Below are 18517 nucleotides of genomic sequence, written 5' to 3' on the forward strand. Positions count from 1 at the left end.
TCATGGGTTTTGGATTTTCTATTACAAAGTAATATACATTAATTGGGAAAATTTTGAAAATGTACAAAAATACTACATATAAAAGAAAAAGTTGCCATAATAGCAATATCCATAAAATAATCTCAGGGCTGGGTGCGTTGGCTCACGCCTGTAATCCTAGCACTTTGGGAGGCAGAGGCGGGCGGATCACCAGATTTCAGGAGTTCAAGACCAGCCTGACCAACATGGTGAAACTCTGTCTCTAATAAAAATACAAAAATTGGCCAGGCATGGTGGAGGCCTGTAGTCCCAGCTATTTGAGAGGCTGAGGTAGGAGAATAGCTTGACGCCGGGAGGTTGCAGTGAGCCGAGACCATAGCATTGCACTCCAACCTGGGTGACAGAGCAAGAAAGAAAAGAAAGAAAAGAAAGAAAGAAGGAAGGAAGGAAGGAGAGAGAAAGGGGAGGGGAGAGGGAGGGAGGGAGGGAGGGAGGGAGGAGGGAGGGAGGGAGAGAGAGAGAGAGAGAGAGAGAGAGAGAGAGAGAGAGAGAGAGAGAGAGAAATCTCAGTCTAAATCCAGGCAAAATTTTCAAAGGAGCTCATTTAAATAAGATGTAAAAATTTCCACGGATTTTTAAAAACTGAGATATATGCCTTTCTGGCTCATTACTGTGCCCTGTTGCCTCGCATATTCCTGCTCTGTCAGGATATGTGAATTCATGAACTGTACTCATGGTTGCTTTACGAAAGGTCTATAGAGACTAACGTCTCTAGAGTTAAAAGAAAGACTCTTGGCTTCTGTGACCAATGAAAGAAGACAAATATGACTCTTTTTATTTATTCTGGTTATTGTCTTTTTTCTAATTTTATTTTAAATTAAAAATTATAATTATAAATATGTATGGGGTACAAAATGATATTATGATTTATGAATATAATGTGGAATGATCAAATCCAGCTAATTAACATCTTCATCACTATAAATACTTATTTTTTTGTGGTGAGAACATTTGAACTTTATTCTCTTAGCAATTTTGATATGTACAATACATTATTACTAACTCCGTTAACCAAGTTGTGCAACAGATTTCAAAAAAGCAAAATAAAAACAAAAATTTATTCCTCTTCATTGACCATTACCTCCTGTCTCCCCATTACTACCAGTTCCTAGCCTCTGGTAACCACCATGTTCCTCTGTGCTTCTATGAATTTGATTAAAACATGGCTTTAGAATAAATTCAGATATAAGTGCACACATACATACTCTATACATTTTGAATCTTCCATTTGTGTTACCCTGGGACTTGATAAATGGGACACAGCTACAGATTTCACTGCAGTTAATTAATGTGTGGATTACCTAGAGTTGCTGAATGTAGAGAAAACAGCACAGAGTAGAAAATCCTAGGACTGGCTCGCAAATTGTTAATTCTGCAATGGTTTCATTATTATATACTCAAAAGGGCATTAATTTTTTTAACTAGAGAACTGGCATGCAAGTGCCTTATTATTTTATTTGGATCATGATATTTATTTCTGTAGTCCTGTGGTACAGAAAAGCATTTGGAAAGCACATAGGAGCACATATGCACCTAGGTCTTCCTAAAACATCCCTTTCAACGTTCCTTCCCTTGCTAGCATCTAGAGAAAGGCTCTCCTAATTCATTTGATTGAATGCAAAGCAGCATACTTATACCCAAGATGTGCAAAACATTGACCTAAAGCACTTAAGGGAACTTATTGCTCAGTATTGTTCCCTATAAAATCCTTTCGGCCAGTGTCTGTACTGATTCTGGACATACAGACTTAATTCTCCTCTGGTACCTGTACTCATGCTATTTCCCTTACCTTGGCATGCCCTCTTCTTTTCTCTATGTATACAAATCCCATCTACCCTCCATGCGTCAAGATCTGGCTTAAATGCCACCTGTTTCGTTTAACTTTACTACCCAAAACAGCAGGAAAAAGGAAAACAATAACATAACCAAATCAACTGGAAGGTTATTCCCTGAAGCCTTAACAAAGATAACAAACAGGGAAAGACTAGATACGTCCAAGATGTCACCAAAATGATATCATAGGTTTATACCTAAAGACAGGAACTTTAGGATATAATAAGAAAAGTAGTCTACATGTCTATGTAAATAAACATTTTCATGTTCAATAAGACAGATACACGTATCTAATATGTACATATGCAAGCAATCGGGTAAAACGTTACCTCTAGGGAAAATTAACAGAGACTTCTTGCTTTTTATTGTACTTTCTCATTTATGTAATGTATTACTTTTGCAAAAAAAAAAAAATGCATTGTTTAAATGAGAGTATGGCAAAAGGAAAATTGTGTTTTAAGGTTTAATTTTGCATCTCACTTAAAAAACCTGAATAAAACCTAAGGGGTAAAAATGACAGTCCACTTCTGTTCTGAATCCAAACAAAATGCCTACATTTCCGCTGATGTGAATTTTAAAATTCACAGGACCTATACATAAAGGAAACTACTGTGTACCAGAAAATAAACTGCAACTGAGCCGATTAGCAGTGACAAGAATATGTTTCCTGCATAAGCCAATTAAAGACACAAAGATACCAGCTCTAAGGTGTTAATAGCTAAAATTAGCAGCTCCAGATTTTGTTTCAAAACCAAGTTTAAATGGTGTGCTTTGCTTTGTGCAGTTATCCTTAAGAGAAAAATGAGCAGAAAGGAAATGTGAAGAGGCTACTGGTAAAAAGGTCCATCCCCTGGTTGCTCAAGGATATCCAGTACCTTGTGAAGTATCTGAAACATAATAGGTGCTTAATAATTACTCATGGAATAAATGAACAAACAAGTATACTGCATGCTTCAGAATGGTAATTAGCAAAAGGAAGGTGTATATATATATATGTGTGTGTGTGTGTGTATATATATGTGTATATATATGTGTATATATGTACATATATATGTAAAAGATATGAGATGCAGTACACAGTAATATAAAAACATTTTAAAAACCACAATTATACAGATATCTTGCTACATATATACATATATACAAGATTTGAAGTGTGCCAGGCTTACTGAAAAAAATACATTTGAAAGAATTTGGCAATATCCCACCGTGTAGTGAATTACAGATTCTATTAAAAACTTACTATTTAAAGGATTCTTAAATTACCCCCTACTGTTTGTTCTGTAAATACAGACTTCTCTATAAATGACACCAATATTATTGCTAATGAGAGAGCAATACAGTAATTAGAATATCATTTGAATAAAATGTCTTATTTCCTGTTGTTGTTCTTATTCTCCAATACCAATAATCCAAAAGAAGAGAACAAATTCAAAGGTTCAAACATCTCTAGGTAATTAGATGCTGTTTATACAGCAATGTAACAGCAACCTCCCTGAAGACATGAACGTGACTTATTAGACACAATGTTTGTTTTTGCCCCTAAAACTACAAAAATAACATGAAATTAAATCAATGTAAAGGCATAAAAACTTTTAAAATATATATCCTTTGCCAAAAGACTGAAGTAGTGATTTGAAGATCTCACGTACTATTTTTCTTCAAGTTAGCTGTAGGGCTTCTTTTTGGGCCTTGAAAACTTCAAAAAGTACTGGAGAGCTCTGAGAGTTACTAGTAATTGGTTTACAATCTAATTCAAATCTATTAGCAGTAAATTGGGGTTATGTTTGCTTCTAAAGGAGAGATACTTAGTGGTCTGTACATCACAGTGTAAAAAAGTGATGTACTACACCATCTTCACGAAGAAAGCTATGGAATAACTTTCATTAGGTTATTTATCTTACTTAGTATTTCCATCCAAAAACGAGGATGGGTTTTCTCTTAACCAAAAGTCTCTGCCTGTCTCTATTTCCCCTGTCTACTAGGACACAATGTGTGTATCGTACTGTGCTTAGAATAGCTACTCTTGAGTGTGAAGAGAGGCACCGTTCTCTGTCTAGCAAATGTTTATTCTGTTTTGTTTGTTTAGAGACAGGGTCTCAATGTTGCTCAGGCTGGAGTGTAGCGACTACTCACAGGTACAACCGCAGAGCACTATATCCTCAAACTTCTAGGCTCAAGTGCATCCTGTCTCTACCTCCTGAGGGACTGGGACTACAGGGGTGCACCCTTGTACCCGGCTAAACGTTTGTTATTTTGATATAAACCAGTAGTTATTTCCTAACTAGCTTTAAGAGTACTATTAAAAAAATAGTACATTCTCATGATAAAAATTCCCCAGAGTACTGATGGGTATAAAATAAAAAAAATGGGTATAAAAATCTCCAATAGTACTGATGGGTTCAAAGGCTCCCTCTGAATTCTCAGGGCAAACCACCGATAACAATCTACTATGGACATTTTCCTATATCAGTACATAGAGCCTTGTCTCATTTTTAACAGTGCTAACAGCATGTTATTCTATAAATATATGAACATTTACTAACAGGTTTCTTTTTTGTTTCTTTCAAAGTCAAATAGTTCTGAATAAACAGGATTCTTATTGGTGTAAATTTAGATTATTTCTGATTTTTTAAAATTGCTATTACTAATTGTGTTGACAAACATCCTCGCATACTACTTTTGCATCCCAATGCAAATGTATCTATAATATATATTTATATATCTAATATTTCTATAATAGAACATTTTAGAAGTGGAACTGCTAAATAAAAAGGCTTGTAAATACTAGTATTTGATAGTTGCTGCCAAATGTTCTGTAAAAGTGTTGTAACAAACAATCAATTTCACCAGTATTGTAGGAAAGTTCTGGTTTCCTCTCCCCATCAAATTTTTGTTTTTAGTCTCATGGGAAAAAGATTAGATCTTATTTTTTTATCTGATTAATAAATTAGTATTTCTTTGACTATAAATGAGAATGAGAATTTTTCATATATTTGTTTGTTTGTGTGAGCTATCTCTTAATTTATTTAGTGGTTTCCCTAGAAGGTATAGTCTCAAAAACTAAGTGAGATTAGATGCAGTTTCTCTATTGCCATCTTTTCTGTGCCACTTAGGAAGCACATCAGCATGCAAGCAAGAGTAGTGGTTTATGATAGGGATAACCCTGCATCTGCCCTAATTCACTGTTTTGTTAGAAATAAAAAATACTCAAATGTTGATCCTCTATTATTAGCAATAGATTTCTGGTGACATGCTTAAGTGACTCCAGTCTTCCATCCAGATTAGTTTAAAAAATAAACAACATTACCTAAGACAGTACCAATGGCCTAAACAACTTTTTATTTTTAAATAATTCTTCTAGACTGCAAAGATTTTTTTTCTTCAAATACCACATCTATTTAATACTTAAAAATGTGTCATAGTTTTGGCTGGGCATGGTGGCTCACACCTGTAATCCCAGCACTTTGGGAGGCCGAGGCGGGTGGATCACAAGGTCAGGAGTTCAAGACCAGCCTGGCCAAGATGGTGAAACCTCATCTCCACTAAAAACACAAAAGTTAGCTGGGTGTGGTGGCGGGCACCTGTAATCCCAGCTACTAGGGAGGCTGAGGCAGGATAATCGCTTGAACCCAGGAGGCGGAGGTTGCAGTGAGCTGAGATCACACCATTGCACTCCAGCCAAAGTAACAGAGCAAGACTCCAAAAAAGTATAATAGTTTGATTTATAAGTATGAATTAAGTCTAATTCATTAACTTAAAAAATATATAAATTCAATCATTATAATTCGGTTAACTTAAATTTGGAGAAACAATGTAAAACTAATGTTTTATTGAAAAGATAGTTCCCATAAATTATTCCAAAACAATGATTGCCTTTGCCTATACAGCAAAACTGTAAGAGTCAGAAAAGAATTCTCAAGTAAATATGTAAAATATTTAAATAATAGCATAATTATAGCATAGAATCGGGCATTTAAGAGCAGAAAGGGTATCTATGCAACAGAAGATTTTTCAAGATTAAAAGTAGACTTATAGTAGTGTATTTCATAAAACTTACGAACCCACACATTAATATAAAATATAAAACTACAATTGAAATGCTAGTAGGACAAATTCACAACTCCAGGTTTTCAAAATGCCCTGTAAATATGTGAAGTTACCCACAGGAACAAAACAGTGTCTTACCTCTGTGGCTAGGCTCTGACTTGCACCGTTGTCAAGAAGAAACTTGACAACTTCCAGGTGATTTTCCTGGGCTGCCATATACAATGGCGTGAAACCATTCTGAAAAATAAGAAAAAAAAATGTTTGTCTGCAGTCTTCCAGAGACAATCTATTTTTCCATGGTACTCATGATTTATGCTCCAAGAAGCGCTCACATACAATAACTTTAATGATACTTTCATATAGATATAAATATTTATTAGAAAACCCAAGCACCATAGCTTAAGCTAAATTCCTAATCTGTGTAATTCAAAATTATATTTCATAAATCATAATTTGAGTATAGATCATAGTTAATAGTTCATAGTTAATAGTCCAAGTATAATTCAAAGCAATTTACCCACTTTAAATAAATAAGTCCACTCACTTAGTCATCAACCACTTACTGAGAGCCTACCATGAGCAAGTATTTTACTAGATGCTATAAGAATATGAAGAAAAACACATTTAGTCATTGTAGCTCCCAAGCATCAATTATCTGTTTTAAATAAACATGTAGTATTTTCACACAAAAGTAAGCATCTGAACTAGTTGAAACTAGTTCAGGGAGAAATTTACATTAATCTCAAATAGCTTCAAAGTTACCACAGATGTGGTCTTTTAGAGCAAAACAGAAATGCCAATTTGCCTAATGGTATGATTCAATCTAATTCATAGTCTGTTTTTCGTAGGTCTCCTTCCTTTGTATTTTTTGTCAAGATAGTTTTATGTTCAGAATACATATATGCATGCATATTATACATACATACATATGCACATATATTTAGTTTGTGTGTGTGTGTGCCTCTCTGAAATGTGCATCAATGTTATTGATACATAATTTGCATATCATAAAGCTCACCTTTTTAAAGTGTACAATTTAGTGGCTTTAAGTATATTCATAAAATTGGGCAACCTTTCCCACTATCTAATTCTAGAATATTTTCATCGCCCCAAAAAGAAGCCCTACATGCCTTAGTAATCACTTCCCATTTCCCCCTAGTAACCACTAATGCACTTTCTGCCTCTACAGTTTTGCCTATTCTGGATATTCTATATATACAGAATCATACAATATCTGTCCTTGAATGGTCTGATACTATTTCTTTCATTTTTTTTAAGAGATAGTGATATGGTTTGGCTGTGTCCCTACCCAAATCTCACCTTGAATTGTAATAATCCCCAGGTATCAAGGGTAGGGCCAGGTGGTGATAATCATGGAGGCGGTTTCCCCCATACTGTTCTTGTGGTAGTGAATAAGTCTCATGAGATATGATGGTTTTATCAATAGGAGTTTCCCTGCACAAGCTCTCTTGCCTGCCACCATGTAAAACGTGACTTTGCTCCTTATTTGTTTTCCGCCATGATTGTGAGGCCTTCCCAGCCATGTGGAACTATGAGTCAATTAAACCTCTTCCCTTTATAAATTACCCAATCTCCGGTATGTCTTTATTAGCAGCATGAGAACAGACTAATACAGATAGGGCCTTGCTCTTATTGCCCACCCTGTTGTGTAGTGGTGTGATTATAGCTCACTGCAGCCATAATGTGGGCTCAAGTGATCCTCCACCCTTAGCTTCCTGAGTAGCTAGGACTATGGGAATGCACTACCACATCTGGCTTTTTTATTTTTATTTTTGTGGAGATAGGGTCTCACTAGGTTGCTGAGGCTAGTCTCAAACTCTGGCCTCAAGTGATCCTCCTGCTTTGGCCTCTCAAAGTGCTGAAATTGCAGGCATGAACACTGTGCTTGGCCTTCTTATGCTATTTCTGCTATCTATATTGATAAAATGTTTTTGGTGAGTGTTTCATGGTGGAAATTTCAATTTTATAGTAGTCATTTGTAGTGCATGGGTGTTTGTTTTATTTTGCTTTAGTTTTGGTCATCAGTGCCCACACACCCATTTCCCCTTCAGGACAATGTCACCCCTATTTTCTTTCAGAGAATTACCTATTCCCCATTATGCAGGTAGGACTTGTCCCAGAATGGACTGAGACAAAGAAGCTTGCCCTTCATTAATCACAGGGTAGACACACATGCAGGCTATCTTCTGTTTTCTCTTTTAGGTCCACCCTTGATTCTCCCTCTCCAGTTTTGATTGACCTGCAGGAACCAGGTCAAGGCAATCCTACTCTCTTGCTTCTCGCTATGTTCTCCCACTCTCCGCTCCAGCTATCGGTTTCCAAAGCTTTCTGAAAGCTTCTTTAGCTTTCCATTCTCTGTGTTCCTCAACTAATTCCAACAAATTCCCTCTTGTGCTTAAGTTAGTTTCTGTTCCCGTAATTCAAATAACACCCCAAATTACAAATTTTATCTTTCAAGAAATGGTCAAGACATGAGAACCCATACATACCATTTACTTATGATTCTAGAGAGAAAATCAGAAGTGTCCTTTGGAAAGAGTGAACAAAAATATTGCCAACACCCCCTAGCTCAAAGAGGTTGAGGCACCATTAACTCAATGTGTTGTCATTAGACAACGTAGAGCCATAATTGTTTGCTGTGAAATAACACGTGGGTTGGAGAATGGTCAGATTTCAAAATCAGAGGAAAAAGTACACCACTGTTTTTATAATTCCTAACTTAGAACATTTCCAAAACAAAGCTAGCTAAAAAGGAATATACGGGTGCCCAATTTGCATTTTCTTTTCTGTAGCAACAACAGATTAAATTCTCAAAAGGCAGAGCAGCTTAAGATGGAATGAGTATGCTATTTGAAGTCTGATTTTATCCAATATATTCAATACCTTCTGCTCTGAATGTTTATAGTGGTGCTATTATAAGCATGCAAATCTGCAGACTTATAATTTTGTAGATAGTACTGAGGCATGCTGTCTAATACACATCAAAATAAAATAACCTATGACTTCATTTGGAGAAGGGCTTAAATTTCATCTATGAAATTTTTCTATTCATTCTAATGTTCTATGGTCAGCCTTTGCACATCACAAAGTGCTGTTCTTAATTAAGATGTTAAGGGCATGGTGAAAGATTTGCATTGATTCATATATGTTACTAATTTTTGTGAAGGTCAGTTAGATTAGAGGTGCAATATAAGGTCACAGAGGCTCAAGCTGAACCATATCCAAAGTCCCATACTTGTACTGTCTAACTTTGTCAGGATCCGACTTTCCCACCATAGGGAATATCAGAGTACCCAGGAAGACCAAGGAGGCACTAGCTAACCTAAAGGGTCTTACCTTTGCAAACTGCCACTAGGAAAATCTGTTCATTTAAAATACTTTGGTAGTTAAAATATTATTGGAAACAGACTTTGCTTCTTTATAAATTCAGTTGGTATTTTATATTATAATGACAGCAAAGGAGGGAAGAGTAGGGGATGTCATTTGACTGTGCAGTTTGAGATTTTTCAACAGCAAACATTGTTAATCATTGTTGTATATCTAGTATAAAGTATTAAGGACTTAAGAGAATTCTTTATAATCACAATTTAGTCAATTCAATTTCTTTCTTAGAGTAGGACTAAATGATTACTGGAATGTTAAGTACTAAAAGAAAGAGTTAATTTGTTAAGACCTAAGATCAAGCCATTGACAAAAAATAATTTAAAATCTACAAATTCCTAGTTTATAGAGCCTTGGTTTATAAGATGAGAACTTGATATTGCTCAATGTCATTTTTATGTTTAAGATAAGGAGAATTTCTATAGTAAAGAAGAGTAAGGGGCTCTTTTCACACTGTTTTGTGTTGGCTATTAAATATTGCTTACAGGTTAAAATCTCATGTCAACAGAGATGCTGTCTGTCTTGAATATTAATATTTCTGTACTGTTTTACGTGCTGCTTCCTAAATGGAGTTGACATCATTGCTTGTTACTCTTTATCACAGTTCCTACTGAAGAGTTGTTACCAGGAATTATCATAGAAACTCCATTCCTCTGCAAGGTCATGTCATTACTTATTCCATCCACAGAACAATGCAGTTCAGAAGGCATATGAGGGCAGGTGTTCAGATGAAGGGGGAAATGCTTTGCTGTGCCATGTGTGGCTGGTAACTCCAAGCACAACTGTAAGTAACAGGGAATTTCACATGTTCTTCTCTCTTACTGCATCATGAGTGTGGAATGCGTACAAATTGAAATTAGAACTGATTAGGATTTTATTTCAACTGCAGCTTCTCCCAAACATTGCCAAGCCAGTTCAAAACTATGGCTAGTCTAAGCATTAGTCAATAATGGATGTGATGTTTGAAAGTAGGAGGTCGATTTTTTCCTCCCTTGAGAAAATAATAAAATAAATGAAAATGGATTAAAGAATTTTCCCACTATCTCAGAGCTTAAAACTACCTAGCCATATTTCAGTAAAATGTTATTGGGGTATTTTGAAAAACATCCATTTAAAAGCATGATGCTTCTATTGTAGTAAGCTGGTCTGTATCTCCCTCAAAGTACCATACTTGCTGCTATTCAATTTTACATCATTCCTTTCTGGAAAAACGTTATTACTTCCAATATATATCATATATATATATGATATATATATTATGTATATATATATAAAACAAATGAAAACACACATGAATTTAAATAATCTGCAATAATTTAACTTTTTTTTTTGAGACACAGTCTTGCTCTGTCACCCAGGCCGGAGTGTAGTGGTGCAATCTCGGCTCACTGCAACCTCCGCCTCCTGGGTACAAGTGACTCTCACGCCTCAGCCTCCCAAGTAGCTGGGATTACAGGCATGTGCCATGATGCCAGGCTAATTTTTTTGTAGTTTTAGTAGAGACAGGGTTTCACTATGTTGGCCAGGCTGGTCTCAAACTCCTGGCCTCAAGTGATTTGCCCACCTTTGCCTTCCAAAGTGTGCAATAATATAACTTTTTAAATACAGTTCTTAAATATTGTGTTCTTAGAGGACATGTGAACTAAGCAGGCACCTTACCCAAAGAACATTGTTTCTAAATGATAACAAAATGTCTACAGCATGGAGTTGTAGACTTACCTGAGATTGTGCATTGACATTGGCTCCATTTGTAACCAAGACTTTTACCACCTCTGCTTGCCCAGCCAAAGATGCAATGTGCAATGCTGTGTTTCCTTTCTGTGAAATGAAAGTCAAGATTTATCAACTCATCGACCTTTTGAATTTTTCTGTTCTTCCCAAAAAGAACACATTTGACAAATATCTTATGAGAGTTGTGCCCCCATTCTTACTGAGGGCTGAATCCTCATAGACCATAGTGAGTGGTACAAAAAGCATTAGATATGTGATACTGACCTTTGTAGCTGCGTCCACATTGGCTTCTCTCTGTAGCAGCTCAGAAACAACTTCCACATGGCCTTCTTTGGAAGCAAGATGGAGAGCGTTCAACCCATTCTGATTAAAAGTAAAGGAAAGGCTTTACTCAGCAGGCTGAAAATAGAGCAGTAAACAGTCTACCAAGGACTCCTGAGCTATTACAATGTCCCACCTGATGACCACTTGCATGTGTGCAGTGCAGGAACTTGAATCTTGAATTAGGAATCAAAGTACTTGAAAACTAGATGGGTTGTTCTGTTATCACTGTTTACTAAATTTTAGAAATTAATTATTAAGGGACATATGCCGACATTTCTGAATGTTCCTCTAACAGGGAATAATTTGACAATGACAAGCTGATAAAATTCAACGGAAAAAAAAAAAAAAACTCGCAAAAAAAATTAAGTCTTTAAGGACTTTGAAGTCTGGATTTTTAGAATTTTAAGTAAAAATTTCAATAATAACTCCAACTAACCTGATTGCAAATGTTGATGTCAACTCCATTTTTTATGTAGTCGAGGGCCTTTTCGAGGTGTCCAGCTCTCGCTGCTCTTAAGTAACTTGCATTGGCATCAGACTAAAATGGAAAAGAAAAACATTTTGATGAAAAAAGAAGCTAATATGCATGTTTATAAACTACCCAGCTTAAGGCCCAAACTAAAATAATTGAACTCTTATTTCTAACAATGAAAATATGAATAAAAGTTCTTTGTAAAAAGAACCAAGAAAAGGACGCATTTTTTAGAAGTTAGCTTCAGGGGTACAATGTTATCCCTTGTGTGATGTCAGAGTTCATTCCGAATTGAGAGAGAAAATTTCCTGTAATGTACAGACACCTTAAATCAACACACTAATTTCCAGAGGGAAAAGAGAAATTCTGTAAGTTATCGATAATTACATTATGAAGACCTCACTATTTTCTTGTAGCAGAAATGTAACATCTATTCCTTTTATCCATATCTACCACGGCAATTTTTCCAATTAATAGATTCAAAACGGCATTCTTCTTCTTCTTCTTAGAGGCAGGGCCTTAGTTGCTCCAGCTGGAGTGCAGTGGTGCAATCAGAGCTCACTGCAGCCTTGAACTCCTGGGCTCAAGTGATCCTTGGCCTCAACCTCCTGAGTAGCTGAGACTATAGACATGCGCCACCATGCCAGGCTACTTTTTTAGTTTTTAGAGACGGAGTCTCGCTATGTTCCCAGGCTGGTCTTGAACTCCTGGCCTCAAGCAATCCTCCCACCTTGGCCTCCGAAAGTGTTGTGATTATAGGCATGAGCCACCATGCTTAACCCATTTTATGTTGTACTTAATAGTCTAACAGAAATTTACAGGCAATGATGTTCTACTGGATTTTCCTACAGTACATAGCCTTATGTTGGAGCAGCAGCAGAAAGGAAGAAATATATATAAAACTTTAAAACTACAAGACGTGTAATTCACTCACTGAAAGCTTGCAACTTTTAACTACTGCTAAACTCTCACATCTATAATTTCATAGTTGAAACCACCTACTATTGAAATCTTTGATAGAAAGATGGTGAAGGGAAAGACACTGCAAAGCTGGGCCTGCAAAATTCGTAAAGAAGTATTGCTTAATACAGTACAATACAAAAGCAGGTTTTCCTGAAAGAGCAGCCAAATACATCTTGTCACCAGTTATAAATGCAATCATGCAGGGTATGGCTTAAAAGAGAAAAGTGTCTTCTATCAGCCATATGGTAAACACTGCCTTCAAAGACTTTGTTCAAATGCCGCCTCATCCGTGAAGCCTGCCCAGACCCACCAGGTGGAGTTTAGTTTCTCAGTGCTCCCAGTATTAATTTCATTGAACTCTCTTTGTATTTACCACACAACATCACAGATTTTGGTATGCCTGTCCTTCCTCCACCCTAAATTATCAGCCCCTTCAGAATATGCAGAGGAGGCAGACTAAGGAGCAGGCAACTGGAAAGCAGCCAAGATGCCCGTCTTTAAGACAGGAATGCTAATTCTTTCATGGAAATGTAATTGAGAAGAAAAAAATTCTAACCCTCAGAAGGGTCTTTGGTTCCAGTGTGGGTCAATTCACTAAGAGTCAACTTGCTCAGAACGTCAGAGGCAAGGCCACTGCCTCTGGAGTCACCTGCCCCCTTCTCTTTTACAGTAGTGAGCCTCTCTCAATCACTACTGTGCCTCTAAGTTGAGGCTTCTCAGCCTCAGCAGTATTGGCATTTTGATCTGAATAATTCTTTGCTGTAGGGGACTGACCTGTTCATTGTCCAATGTTTACCAGCATTTTCTACTGACCAGGTGCCAGTGGTATACCCTATTTGTGATAACTAAAAGTGTCTCCAGAATTACCAAATGTCCCTTGGGGGAGGGGGGCAAAGTCTTTCCAGTTGAGAACCACTGCTTTAAATAAACAGTAACCCAACTTACATAAAGATCGTACGCTTAAGGAGGTTTAACTCTTTGGCCTGTTTGGGTTGCCACAAGCCTTGACACAGCACAAGGCAATGTGATTCCATGTGTAATATTCATCTTACTGTTTCCCCTGCATCTGGAAGCATTCTTGGCATATAGCAAGTGCCTATAAGTGTTTTGGGAGTGAACGAATCAACAAACAAGTAAATTGGGTGGAAATAACTATTAATCAAATTATCGCCTGGAATAATACAGGAGGCTTTATTAGCAGTAGCAGCAGCAGTTTAAGTTGAGAATCTGATAGATACAAAGGTGAATACCAGATAAACTAAGTCACCGAGTCAGGTGTCTGAGAGCACACATAGCTATTACATAAAATAACATAAAATTGGAATTTGAGATAAGCATGAAAATAATTTAATCAGAGCAGAGGTTTAGGCAGATGATAGGAGATAAAGGTTCAAGTTAAACAAAGGACAAATCAAAGTTTCCAGGGATTTAAAGAAAAACAGAATGCAGTTTTTAAAGAGGTTCACTATTTAGAGGTTAGTTTTTTGTTTATAAGTTCAGTTAGAACTAAATTAGCTACGCAAGGATGGCTCATTGCACCATAAAATATCATCTTCTTTGTGCCTGTTCAATGACTTATCAGTGAATTTGCCCAGAAGGGCTCTGATGCCGTTCTGGGAACAAATGACATCAGTCTGCCTGGCTATTTCAACTGCCAGAGATAACAACTGTGAGTTAAGCATCCCAAACTCCAACGTGGAGTACATAACAACAGCAGCTAAAGAAGTTAAAAAGGAGGTGTTGTAATTCAAGAAGAAAAGCCTTTGAATTGATCCCTTATCTGGAAAGATTTAATAATTCCAAACACTGTCCAATTTTTTCTCAAGTTTCCTCAGAATTTTCCCATCCAAACCTCTAAAACAAAACAAAATCAGTATAAAACAAATCTTTGAATTCAGTGGTTCTCTACCTATTTGGGATCTGGATTCTTCCGAGACTAATAAAGGATGGTGAACGAATTATCTCTTTTCAACAATTGCACATACCCACACCAAATCTACATCTGCATACACAATTTGCACATAATTTCATGTGGCTCAGGAGCGCTAAGCCTGCTCATGAACTTGCATTTAAGAATTCCTGCTCTACTGATACAAATTCTCTGGTGGATGCCTTCATTATATCTATTTCATTCAACAATCCTGATATCAAACAATTCTCTGAGATAGCTAACTGACCGCCTCAGAATTTTAGGAAGTACAAGCAAAAACAGAAATTAATTTTCTTCACTTTCCTTGGCTCTGTTACATACCAACATGCTTACCACACCAAAACCATAACAACCATACACTTCAAATAAAAAGGGGGAAAAGGTAGAGAAAAAGCAAGAAGAGGGGAATGAAGACTGCCCTGAAGAAAATTTACATCTTAGGAAGTGACATTATAAAGCCCCCAATAAGTTCTTCCTTTTACTCTTAGCCACCGGCAAGCAATATGCCATATCTTCCTTCCTCAAATATTTGTTGAATGTCAACTATGTGTTAGTCATTGTGTCAATATCTGGATACACACTGGTGAACAAAATGAATGTGGTACAAATAATGAATTATTTGCTTTCATTTCACAGCTTCTTACTCTCTCTCCTCTAAAATCACCTTGCATAAGTGGCAGGGCAAATATTGGGTTCTTAACAATTTTTCCCCCAATTTTTCCCATAGAGAGTATATAATACTTATGCATTGTTGTTTATATCCTTCATGTAAAAAACACAGTATTTTGTACTAGACTCAGTATCAGTGGGTTGTATCTCGTTGCCATCATTTCATGGAATAACTAGGACTTACCCTTAACACAGTCTATAGCTTGTTTTTCTAACCTTTTGATAACCTTGTATCAAAACAATGTCTCTTTTGATGCTATATCTAAGATGCATCCAAAAACAACAAACTACTATGGAGGAAATTAGGTTCAAAGACAAGTTGGGCTCTGCCACATGGAAAGTTACACAGACAAAGCCATTGCCTAAGGAATTAGTTGCACAAAAATGAATATGAACAGGTTGTTCAACACTTTTTTCCCTCTGGGTGAGCAAAATCTGAGGAATTTGGAAAATGGAAGCTTATTTTGTTACCATTTAGTATCCTGTCTACTTAGTCATTTTACTAGAAATATGAATCATGTATGTTTTTCAAGGAAATAGCTTCAGGGATAGAGTCAAGCACTATTATGAATTAATCTAGTAACTCAGCATCTTTACTGGCAGTGGAATATTGATATTATTCAACAGAAAGCAGTTATTGGAAAGAATAAGCATTTTCAGAAGTGCCAACATTGGTAATACTTCATACTTTTGGCTATAAGTTAGACATGATTACAAGCACTTAATATTAACTTAATTATATTATTCATCACTTAATATGTATTAATTTTATAAGTCCTTATATTAATTTATGTAATCCTTATAACAGTTCCATTAAGTAATGGAGCGGGTTGAATGGTGTCTCCCCAAGATCGATGTTCATTATGAACCTCAGAACATGAGCATATTTGGAAATACAATCTTTGCAGATATTATTAGTTAAGAAGAGGTCATACAGGATTAGAATGGGCCCAAAATCCAATGACTGGTGACCTTGTAAGAAGAGAAGTCACATGGACACAGAAGAGAGATGATGGCCAAGTGAAGGAAGCGGCAGAGACTTGAGTTAATGCTACCTCAAGGCAAGGACCACCAGAAGTGGGAAGAGGCAAGGAAGAATTCTCCCGTAGTGTCTCTAGAGGAAGTGTGATTCTACTAATACCTTGATTTTGGACTTCTGGCCTCCAGAACTGTGAGAGAATACATTTCGGTTATTTTAAGCCACCCGGTTTGTGGTGGTTTACTACATCAGCCCTAGCAAACTAACACAAGTAGGTACTATTACTAGCTCCATTTCGTAGATAAGAAAATTGAGCTGCAGGATGAGTGACTTTCCCAGGGACACAGAGCTTGTGGATGGCAGGGATGCAAACTCAGTCTGGCTCTGGAGTCTAGGCTGTTAATCAGCATTCTAAGAAAGGGTTTACATGTTTGGTCTATTCCAAATGAGAATTCTTAGCTCATTCATTCATTCATTTTCCATCAGTCCATCCGTTTGTCTATCCATCCGTTGAATTAACTATTTTAGGCACTTTCAGGTTATCTTCCATGGATCAGAATTTCCTCATTCAGTTTATTATGAGACTCAAGATCAGGCTAACAGTGGATCAACTGAAAAAATGCAGACTGGAGACCCAGTAAGTACATAACATAGCTCTGCTCCTTTGCTTCTAAACCTGTCTGGGGGGCGAGGGCAATCTCAGGAGCCTCTTTGTACTTGATGTGCCAATTCTCTAATCTTTCCATGTTACCCCATCTTCCCAGCTACCTGGGAGCCATGTGAAGGGTCAGATGATCCTTCCTGTAAACTTCAAATTCCTTTTTTCTACTGGTGCCCTGCCTTCTGCCTACCAACACAGAAAACAAAACAAAGCCCAAAATACAAAAAAGTTTCCTTCCACTTTTCTACCAGCACCCCATTGTAAGTGATGATCTCCTCTATTTCCCAGTGCAGTGGACTAGGTAAGAACCAAAGCACTGGAATCACACAGCCCAAATCTATATTTCAGCTATTCTACCTCTTAGTGTTTGGCAAGTTTTTGAAAATATATATGTACCTCAGTTTTCTCAGTTGTCAAATGGGAATAAAATAACCTACTATTAGGATAAAATTAGATAATTCAGGTAAAGTAATTAACAATGTGAGTGCACAGCTAGGCACTCAATAAGTAGATGTTTATAAGTTCTTCTTTAAATATCCAACATTTTGAAAGATTGGTTTAGGTTCACACTGACTTATATCCTTAATACAAATTCATATTTGCACTTCTGGCAATATGGTTTCTCTCACTCATCAATACTGTCTCTCTGTATAAAATCACCAATGACCTTCCAGTCATCAAGTTCCATGACTTTTAAGTTTCTCCTCTTATAATGTTGAACCATTTGACAGTACCAATCACCTTCTCTTTCTTGAAAATCTTGACTTGAGCTTCTTCTGTCATCTCTTTGTTCACTTCCTTCTGTGCCTCACTGCGTCAACCCATCACTGAAAATGTTCAGAACTCGTATTTCTTTTCTTCCTGTATGTTCTTTCTAGGTGACCTAATCACTTCCATGGCTCCTACCACTCTCTCTAAGCCCAGCACTCCATATCCACGTAGTGCTCATCCTCACCCCCAGACATTTCCATGGCCCACAATTCCCTCATTCAACAACAGCAACAACAAAAGTGTGCTGAAATATATAATGCATCTGCCTGCAACCAGATAATGAGATGCTAATGACAGAAATATGAACAATAGATTTCCTTGTTTTTATTTAAACATCCCAAGATTATCCTAGCCACCCAGGCATGCAATCTTGGTGTAACTCTCTGATTACCTTTTTTACTTCACTCTCTCCCTCAAACCCCCTTCCAGAAGTTATGTGTACACATATGATTCAATATTCTGTCTCAGGGACTTTTTTAGTTCTTTCTCCTTTTTTTAAAAAACGTATTTATCATGATGCATATCATACATTTAAAAATACATAAAACATATATGAACAGTTTAAAGAAAAATCATAAGATGAACAACCACGTACCCACTATTCAACTCAAGAATGCAAGTTACAAGTGGATTTGAAGACTCCCAACGAGTCCTTTCTTGAGTGGTTCTCCTAAGGCATCCTGTTTTAGTTAA

At 36.7% G+C, this 18517-nt stretch overlaps 1 protein-coding gene across 3 annotated transcripts in view; it reads right to left on the reverse strand.

Moving 5' to 3' along the window:
- The window catches only part of ANK3 (ankyrin 3), a 707809-nt gene that overhangs the window by 236441 nt on the left and 452851 nt on the right, over nt 1-18517 (reverse strand). For all 3 annotated transcript variants that reach the window (XM_030941096.1, XM_010364951.2, XM_010364950.2), the window contains 4 exons: nt 11816-11917; nt 11320-11418; nt 11044-11142; nt 6061-6159 (listed from right to left, as the gene is read on the reverse strand). In XM_030941096.1, the coding sequence (XP_030796956.1) occupies nt 6061-6159; nt 11044-11142; nt 11320-11418; nt 11816-11917 (399 nt within the window). The remainder of the gene's footprint in view (nt 1-6060; nt 6160-11043; nt 11143-11319; nt 11419-11815; nt 11918-18517) is intronic.

The sequence above is a fragment of the Rhinopithecus roxellana genome, chromosome 11 (assembly GCF_007565055.1).
Source record: "Rhinopithecus roxellana isolate Shanxi Qingling chromosome 11, ASM756505v1, whole genome shotgun sequence".
In the NCBI taxonomy this organism is placed as follows: Eukaryota; Metazoa; Chordata; class Mammalia; order Primates; family Cercopithecidae; genus Rhinopithecus; species Rhinopithecus roxellana.